The sequence below is a fragment of the Triticum aestivum genome, chromosome 7D (genome assembly GCF_018294505.1).
Source record: "Triticum aestivum cultivar Chinese Spring chromosome 7D, IWGSC CS RefSeq v2.1, whole genome shotgun sequence".
In the NCBI taxonomy this organism is placed as follows: domain Eukaryota; kingdom Viridiplantae; phylum Streptophyta; class Magnoliopsida; order Poales; family Poaceae; genus Triticum; species Triticum aestivum.
Genome location: NC_057814.1, coordinates 25,063,828 through 25,073,439, shown reverse-complemented (window position 1 = coordinate 25,073,439; position 9,612 = coordinate 25,063,828). Strand labels below are relative to the sequence as shown.

Below are 9,612 nucleotides of genomic sequence, written 5' to 3'. Positions count from 1 at the left end.
TCTCTAATGATGTGATCCCGTTAATCAAATGACAACTCATGTCTATGGCTAGGAAACTTAACCATCTTTCATTCAACGAGCTAGTCAAGTAAAGGCATACTAGTGACACTCTGTTTGTCTATGTATTCACACATTTACTAAGTTTCTGGTTAATACAATTCTAGCATGAATAATAAACATTTATCATGATATAAGGAAATATAAATAACAACTTTATTATTGCCTCTAGGGCATATTTCCTTCACCTCCTCCTACTCGCATGGGATGACACCCCAGTCGACGGATCCGGACTGGTCAGAGTCCGATCCACTGTGTGCCATGCCGGAAACCGCCAGAGGCGAGCTCGAGTGGCGGAGGGGAGTGGAGTTAGGTGGCTAGAGTTTGCTCCGGCGAGCGGATGGGGACGAATATATGTGGGTCGGGTGGAACGGATCCGACGTGGCGGACGTGCCCGGGCCCCGGATCCCATGAGAGAAGTGACACCGCAGTGCCGCCATCGTCCGATCTGGAATACCAGATCTAGGGTTTCCCCCGGAACAACACTACAATGATCAAAACAGTGATCGGCAAACTACAACCACAACCATATCCACACCAACAATCTTTTGACATCACAGGGAAACCGATGTTTTTCAACAGCAACGCCTTCAGGAAGGAAACGACGTTCAAGCATCATCGTCACGGAATCCAACCACCAGAGGCTAGATTTCTATGTTTTCATCCTAAAAAACAAGTCTGTTTCATAGTCCATTCATATCTATGTCCGTTTCATAGTCTGTGCGATGATGTACGTAATTTATGTTCACGTTGTATGTGTAGTATGGCTATAGGGTATCATATCTGAGGAGTGCATATGTGCAGGACACAAATTTAGGAGTGCCCGGTCGGGCGCGTCCGCGGGCATTCAGTTACGGTTGTTGACTCGGAATTGTAAGCCGAAGAAGCATTCCTGTGACCTGGCCGTATGAATGTTTTCTTTCTCAATATGAGGGGCCAAATTCGGTGACCCTGACTCTAGATGCTCTTACCCATTACAATACTGCGGACAACGCTCAATACTCTTTGAGACTTTTCAATGCTCTTTGAAAAGTAGTACCAGTTCTCAAGTAGGGTTAATAACATCATAGGACGTGAATTTCCAATGCTCTTTGAGTACCAGTTCTCAAGCTCCAGAGTGAAAAACAATCACCACCTCCATCTGATGTATGTAAGATATGGTAGCCCATGTGGGTCTCAACTTTGGAAGATTAGTAAACATATATAATTCTGTAGACTTAATTAATACATGATCTGTATATCTGTTCTTCTCGCTAAAAAAAAAGCATGCTCTATTTTGGAGGAAAGGGAGTACTTGATGTGGCTCACCTCTAGGCTTCAATCATATGCCTAGACGAGATATTTGCACGTGTGAGCCCTGCTCCCTTTTTTTGCGGGGACCAGGAACCCTGCTCCCGCAAGTCCTTAAATACTTGCCGCCTCCTCCCATCTCCCAACGCACATAAATCATTTGATCAGCCTCTCGCCTTGTTTGCTTTGTTCTTCACAAGGTAGGTAGCTCGCTCAATACATACTACTATTATCCCTCGATCGTCTCCACTTCATCCAACTCTATCAGGTAGGATATGAGTAGAAGGTAAGGGGGTTTTGGAACCTAAAGATCGATGGCTTTTCAAGGAAACTGACTCTACTTAATATTGCATGCAGGAAAATCACCATGGCAAGCAGCAGCAGCATCCCAGCCACCACCGTCCGTGGGATCCGTGTTGCGCAGCGTGCGGACGGGCCGGCGGCGGTGCTGGCCATCGGCACGGCGAACCCGCCCCACTGCGTGCCCCAGGGCGACTACCCCGACTACTACTTCCGCGTCACCAACAGCGACCACTTCACCGACATCAAACCCACCTTCGCCAAGCTATGCGGGATGACGGGCATCGGCAGGCGTTTCTTCCACCACACCGACGAACTGCTCGCCACGCACTCGGACTTGTCCCTCGACGCCCCGCTGGACGTCGTGGCTACCGCCGCCCCGGAGCTCGCCGCGTCGGCTGCGGCGAACGCCATCGCCGAGTGGGGCCGTCCGGCGGGCGACATCACCCATCTCGTCGTCAGCACCAACGCGGGATCGCACGCCCCGGGCACCGATGTCCGCTTGGTCTCCCTCCTCGGCCTCCGCCATGATGTCCTGCGCACCGTGCTCCAGCTCAACCGCTGCGCTTCCGGGTGCGCCGCCCTGCGCCTAGCCAAGGACCTCGCCGAGAACAACCGCGGCGCGCGCGTCCTCGTGGCCTGCGTCGAGCTCACCGTCACCGCCTTCCACGCACCTCACGAGGCGGACACCTTCGACACCCTCATACCCCAGGGGCTCTTCAGTGACGGCGCCGGCGCCGTCATCGTGGGCGCCGACCCTGACGTCCACGAGCGCCCGCTGTTCGAGATGGTGTCGGCCTCGCAGTATGTGATACCAGACACCGAGCACATGCTCACCATGCAGCTCGGGAGCGGTGGCATCGGCGGGACCATCGCCACCGGACTGCCAAGACTGGCTGCAGGCATCGTTGAGCGGTGCCTGCTGGATGCGTTCGGCAACCACCTAGTCGTCGTCGGAGGCGTAGTCGAATGGAACAACCTCTTCTGGGCAGTGCATCCCGGCAGTAGTGCGATGCTCGACCACATCGTCAGGGCGCTCCGGCTGGCCCCGGGGAAGCTGGCGGCGAGCAGAACCGTGGTGAGAGAGTATGGTAACATGCTTGGCGCCACGGTTATCTTTGTGCTCGATGAGGTCAGGCGCCAAAGAGAAGATCCTGAAGGAGAGGGAGCTGCCGCTGATGAAGACTGGGGGGTGATGATGGGATTTGGGCCGGGGTTCACTGTGGAGACGATGCTGCTGCACGCTGCCACCTAGATAATTAGAAAGAAGGAATGAAAAACACATGGCATATATATTCAATAAGCTCATGCAATGCAACCTTTAATATTTCCATATCCACATATATCACGTATATGTACGTACGTGTAAGAGATATGAACATGTGGTGTGAGAGTGGTTGAGTCCTGTAAGAGTGATCTACAATATATGGTTATAAATATAACTTTAGCTACTTGTAAGTTGCTTGAATTGTAAATTTGGGTGAGTCGATTTCTTATCCATTCATTTTTGCTCTGAAATTCATGCTACTCTTTTTTCTGGACTATCGTGGGCTTGCTTTTTGGACTGACCTTATCAGGTCGGTTTTCAACTGGGCCGAAGCCCATTAGTTGTGCGGTCAAGCCCTCATCTCTCTTCCTTTGTTTCTAATAATGTCATTTCTGTTTTTATGTGTTTCCGTCTTTGTTTTCTTTTGTTAGTTGGTTTTTATTTTCTTTTGTGGAAATTTTTGGAGTGTTGGGTGAGTGTAAATGTAAACACATAAATACTATGCAATAAGGGCGATAATTACATTATCATATGACTATTTTTAACAGCAATACCAATGCCACTATTAGATAATTAGAAGAATAAACATCTAATAGTGAATATGGGCGATAATTACATAAAAACCTAATGAATATTCTTTCTTTAGAAAAGTTTGTTTTTTACAAAACCAAATTCACTATTAGATGTTTATTCTTGAATATTCATTATAACAAAGCGCAATTCTTGTGTAATTTGGGTGCAATTTTTTTTACTTTTCATTTCATTTTATTTTAGAGTCCTTCTACTATATTATCTTTCACTTTGTTTCAATGGTTCTAGGGGAACGCCAATGATCTTGACTTAAAATTTTGAATTATTCATGATTAGGAAATAGCGGACGGGATTCCTTTGGTCTATTTACGACTTTGCAGTCTATTTTACATATTAGCTCGGGCTTAATCATGTCCAAAAATATACCAAGGCTAGCCTTGAACCACAACCTAAACATAGAACTGGTAATTGCCCATCAATAATCAAATGATTTCCCATGCTTTTGAGCATTAAGAGATACACTTCATAATTAACCCAATGTCCTACTCCCTCCCTTCCTGTTTATAGGGCTCAGTTTAGAAATCTCACGAACCAAGGTAGATGTAGGGTGGTAGAATAACTTTTGTAGTTTGCACAAGTACTCAATTAATTGGCTTGTTTTTCTCAAAAAAAAATGTTTACCAATGTATTAATGCAATGCATGCATGTGTGACAAATAAATGACCAAAAAGTTTTACATGCATTGGTGTGTTTTCTCTGAGTCCTTGCGTGCAATGGTTTAATGCACCTTGAAATCTGAACATGTGAATGAGAGCAATAAAATTGAGACTTATAAAATGAGAAATAATTTTTTAAATAAGCCCTATAAACAGGAAGGGAGGGAGTAGACCTCTCACTAGCTAGTCTCGGACGTAGATGGGTACCACAACTAGCTCAAAAGCTTGTCAGTATCTCTACCACTGGGAGTCATCAGGTGGGAGCGAGGGACAAATGGCAGCAGGCAGGCGTGTTCATCACCTTACGGCGTTGGTTTGCACTCCCTTGTTAGGACTGTCGTGCGTACAGTTAGAATTGTTTTTGCATCATATTCTTATTATCAATGATGCCTCTTGTCAAATCTTAAACTATTACCATTATTTTCCAACAGTTATCTTATCTTTTGATGACAATTGTCCCTCGGGAAGCATGCTCAAACAACCCAGCAATAGTCCTCGAACTTGCATTGTTCATTGGTACTATGCAAAAAAGGTTTATGAAATTCTCAAGTGGAAATATTATCATCACGTGTAGAACACAATAGTGATATAGAACTTTATTTTCTTAGTAGCATGTAGAACATGCAAAAACTTGAAATGACATGTGTTGTCGAACAAAGGGAGTACTTAATACACGTGACATTTAGAAATAACAATACATACATTGGCCATAATTTGATCACATTTTTTCATGACACCAATGATACCACATAGTTATAACTGCAGTGTATCAATAACCATTGTCCCTTGAGAAAAATGTTCATAGAGCCCGGAAATGTAGTCCTCGACCTTAACTTTTCATGTACAATGCTGGTCTCTTCTCATTGATCAACTGAGGCAATGGCTCGATTTCTCTCTCGTGGTCAACAGAGTAGTCTAGCGCCACTGATAGCTTCTCTTTCTTTGCATTTGTCACCACCCTATGCACAGGGCTCTTGAAGAACCCATTGCTCATTATCTATGCAACAACAATTTAACTCGATCAGCCTGAAACCTTAAAAACTTTCAACAAAATGATTTTTTCTTTCAACTACCCAGCGTGTAACTTTGATTGTTGTGTTTTATATGGATATGCTTGGAAAGGCTATAAATTTGTTATATTATGAAGGTATTTTTCATCATAAACTAACTTCTTCTTTTTGCGACAAGAAAAACTAGTGTTCTAACCTGACAGAACAAAGTTACTTAATTAGGAAAGGTGCACCTCAGTCTGATCTCCTATAATGACCAGCAGGGTGCGAGGTACGATCGGTACATCCCACCACACCCCATCTCTTAGAACTTGAAGGCCACCGACGCTGTCATCGACCATGAGAATTGTAAGAACGGTTCCATCGCAGTGAGGCTTGAGACCACATACAAGCTCTGGCCTTGGAAACTGGGGGTAGTAGCTGCATCTCACGTTAGTTTCAGCTTTCTCCCCAAGCTGGTCCACAAAGTAGTCGTTGTTGTCAAGATCCAGCAGCTTTGCCATTGCCTGGAGCAGGTCATCCTTCACTCTCCCACATTTCTTCGTGAACACATGCAGAACATCCCTGCAAACACGACAAAATGTGAGCTAATGATCCTTAAACCCTGAGCCTGGATATTTGGGAAGAGATCGCTCAGATCAATTAGTGACCTGAAGTTTTGGGGATGTGTTGGCCAGAGGGTGATGTGCCGCTCATCCTCGGGCCCCACTTTGAGGTAGAGGCGGTCAGACCAATCCAGGATCTGGTCTGGCGACCTTACCCGGTCGTTTCTGTACCCCTCAAACTGGAACTGCTCACCGCCGATCAAGTTGGTGTACCTCTGCTTGTCTTCGAGTGGCCGCCAGAAAAACTCCCTCGACGCGGACATCATGCCGTCCATCATGGTGGCTTCTATACCATGGTTACTGAGCTGCATGCAGGAACGTACACATGAAGTAACTTGAATATGAATGCTTGATCTTGCTACAAAATGGTTAAGTACTATACTGAGTGCTGAGCTGCTGATAGAATTGTTACTTACATGGAAGATGCCCCATGACTCGAGCGCTGACCGAAGCTTTGATGCCTCATCAGCGGCTGCACCATCCTCCTTGAAAAGGCAGCAGGTCAATGGCAGGGATTGGTTCTGCAACAGCCGTGGTGAGCTGATGGTCGTGGTGACCGCGCACCATGTACTGTGCTGGCACGTCGGGCTTGCCGATGTTAGCGAGCTCCTGCACTGTCGTTGCTCTGGATTTTCGCATGCTTCCCATAGTTGCACTTGCACGACCTTCAGGTATAATTTATGGCCTCATATTAACTTATTAAGAGGGAGTACCAGACAGAAGAATCTGAAATGTATTCTAATTCCATTTTTTAGAATCCCATTTGATCAACACCGCAAATCAGGCATTCCTTAAAGAGTGAACAAATGTCCTATGGTTTGGTATGATTTGCACACAGTTGTGATGCAACATTAAAGCACATGGATCTCTCGGATTTCTTTAAACAAATGATGGATTTTATTGGTTCAATATGAAGCATCAAGAAGATACATAACACAATGAGTACACACTCAGCCTCTACATAGTTAGGATGCATACAACATGAAGTGCAGCTCTTCTGAGAACTCATCCAAGAGGTGTTGGATTTCAACTGGTGGATCCGGTGATTCTGCACCTTTCTGTACTGGCTTGGCATCCTTTGAGCATACATAAACCAGGTGATCCACTTCTCCCTGTACACACATGAAGTGCAGCTCTTCTGATGAAATTTGCGGGCAGTTTGATGCGGAGAACTTATGGCCTTGCAATTGGATGGGACCAGTTTCTGACTGGAGTGTGACAGTCTTGTTGATCCAATCAATGGCTAGATTGAATGCTTCCAACCAATCCATCCCGACAATGACATCAGACCCTCCAAGTGGTAATACCTTTAGTGACGCCAACAACTGATGATTCTGGACTGTCCATTGGCAGTTGAGCAACTCCTGATCACATTGCAGTTCCGCTCCATTGGCCACTTTAACACGAGCTGGTTTGGCCATAGTTTGCAGTCCTTGGAGTCCCCCCACACAACGAGAATTGATAAAGGACGCTGAGCTCCCAGAATCCACTAATACTTCCACACTTTGTCCCTGGATTGTGGCACTAAATTGCAACAACTTGGAAGAATCATTCCCATTGAACGCTTGTAAAGAGACTGCATACACTGTTTCTTCAGTGGTGTCAGAAGTGTTGCTCGGCTCTGCTTCCTCTGACGGTGTGACTCCCAAGAAATCCATGAGTTCCTCTAGTACATGCATCTGAATGGTTGCAGGGCAAGTGTGGTCGCGTCCCCAATGCTCGCCACACTTGAAACAGAGCCCACGAGCTCGTCTGTACGCCCGTAAGGTGTTGAGGGGATTAGCTTCCGCTGGTTGCGGACGTGGTTGCTCGACGGGGGCTGCACGGGCTGCCTCCACACCACGACGATCAACCGCGGCTGGTGTTGTAGGTGGTCGTGGTTGATGAAGAGGAACTTCCTGTAAAGGAAGGCGTGGCGCTGGTCGATAAGCTTGCTCCGGAAAACGTATGTTCTCCGGTCGCACTCCATCTTGCACCTCCTCCTGGACCAGGGCGAGAGCACAGGCTGTGTCCAAATCAGCAGGGCGTTGGACCATGACCGCTGCTCGCAAATCCGCCCGAAGTCCACCGATGAAGCGTGTCAAAAAATAGAAAGGATGAATTTCATCAGAATATGATAACAATTGGTTCATCAAATGCTCAAATCTCTCAATGTAATCCTGGACTGTGCTAGATTGCTTAATGGCAAAGAATTGTCTGATCAGTAGCTGGTGTCGATCCCGACCGAAACGGGTGGAGAGCAAATTGCATAACCCCTCCCAATTCAAGGCCATAACCTTTTTCCTAACAGACTGTAACCACACTGCTGTAGTAGGGGGAAAATTCAGAGTAGCCATCTGGACCCAAACGGACTCCTGAATACCATAGATAGCAAAGTACTGCTCACAGAGATCCTTCCAAAGGAGTGGATTTTCGCCATCAAACAACGGAAATGGTATGGTTGGTGGACTAGGAGCGTGCAAGGAAAAAAATGGTGACGGAGTAGTTGGTGATATAGCAGTGGCTACAGCAGACGATGGAAGTTGTGGGTGGACCGTACCGTTGGCCGGAGGGGCCGGTGGACTGATGAACAGCCCGTCAACTGCCGTCCGTGGAGGTGAGGCAGTGCCGTGGCCATCAGCCCGAGGAGAAACGCGCGCCGGAGAATCGTCCGAAGACGAAGTGCTCTTCCGCGCCACCAGATCAGGGTGATCTGGCGCCAACGCCTCCCCCGCGTCATCGATCTTGCCGCTCGCTTGCTTCTGCTTGAGTAAGTCGACTGCCTCTTGCAGATCAGCCATCTTCAAGTCGATCTCAGGCTTCCAGGATGCGAATTCCGCAGCGACCGAAGACTTGATGTCTTCCCTCCATTCCGCTCGAAGCTCCTTCAAGAGGTCCTTGAGGTCGGCCTTGGTGACGGGATCCATGGCCTCCCGTTGCAGTCGGTCTGCCCTCTGCTGTCGTGTCTCGATGATGGACGCCGCCAGGGCGGAAGCAAAATTGGGTCCTGGCTCTGAGTACCAAGTGTTAGGACTGCACTACTGTCTCAGGTATGTATGTGGTTCAGAGTACAGGATTCTCTTCTTACAAGCACATCAGTGCTGAATACAGGAAGGAAAAGGGAAAGGAACTAGGGTTCTAAGTAGGTAGCCGCCGCCGCCGTGCCGTTCCAGCCTGATCGATCTTAGATCCTTGTCCAGAGAGCGATCCCCTGCTTTATGCTTCCTGGGTCGTGTTCACCCACTCCTCGCCAGCCACTCGTTTGTTGGGCTTGCGGGCTCTCCTAGCTGGGCCTTGGGCCGTTCCTTCGTCGGCCTCGACTGGCGGTTGGGACGATGGCGTAGTACTGGCAAGCCTGCTTACAACCAACACCAATTCACATACTTAAAAAAACGTCGGCAACTAGCAAAGTCATATAAGATCGAAGTTGTGGACCTCTTAGCTATAACATGCACGCGAAACGTAGGTAAAGCTTGGAGTGGATGAAGGACTGTAAAACAGATATACCTTCCATCAGCTGGAGATCAGAGATGGATCTTTGATCAATTCCTCCGGCCACTACTTGTTGCTCTACAACTTAAGTGTGGAAGTGCCAAAGGACGGAGCTTCGTTTATATAGACTTTAGGAGTAGCAGGTAAGACCTCTAACAAATTTAAGATATGACAAATGACTTAATTAATAGCCGTCCAGCCACATGGATTAATCCTTGATCTATAAATATATACTCGTGTATGTATGAACCACGTATGAACGCTTGGTTTGGACGCCGACGTAGAATGAATTGCTAACAATCAAGCGTCCCGTTGTTGTGATCAAGAGGTAGTGGCTCTTTACTAGATTTGACAGTCAGTCAATA

The 9,612-nt window shown here is 47.1% G+C and overlaps 1 protein-coding gene and 1 pseudogene across 1 annotated transcript; one reads left to right on the top strand and one right to left on the bottom strand.

Annotated features, from left to right (window-relative positions):
* Window positions 1-1,502: 1,502 nt before the first annotated feature.
* Window positions 1,503-3,158, top strand: LOC123166936 (bisdemethoxycurcumin synthase). Its single transcript, XM_044584761.1, has 2 exons — window positions 1,503-1,633; window positions 1,705-3,158. The coding sequence occupies exons 1-2, from the start codon at window positions 1,623-1,625 to the stop codon at window positions 2,900-2,902; spliced, it is 1,209 nt and encodes a 402-aa protein (XP_044440696.1). The 5' UTR covers window positions 1,503-1,622; the 3' UTR covers window positions 2,903-3,158.
* A 1,756-nt stretch (window positions 3,159-4,914) lies between these two features.
* On the bottom strand, window positions 4,915-6,424 carry LOC123163990 (jasmonate-induced oxygenase 4-like; annotated as a pseudogene).
* Window positions 6,425-9,612: the final 3,188 nt, after the last annotated feature.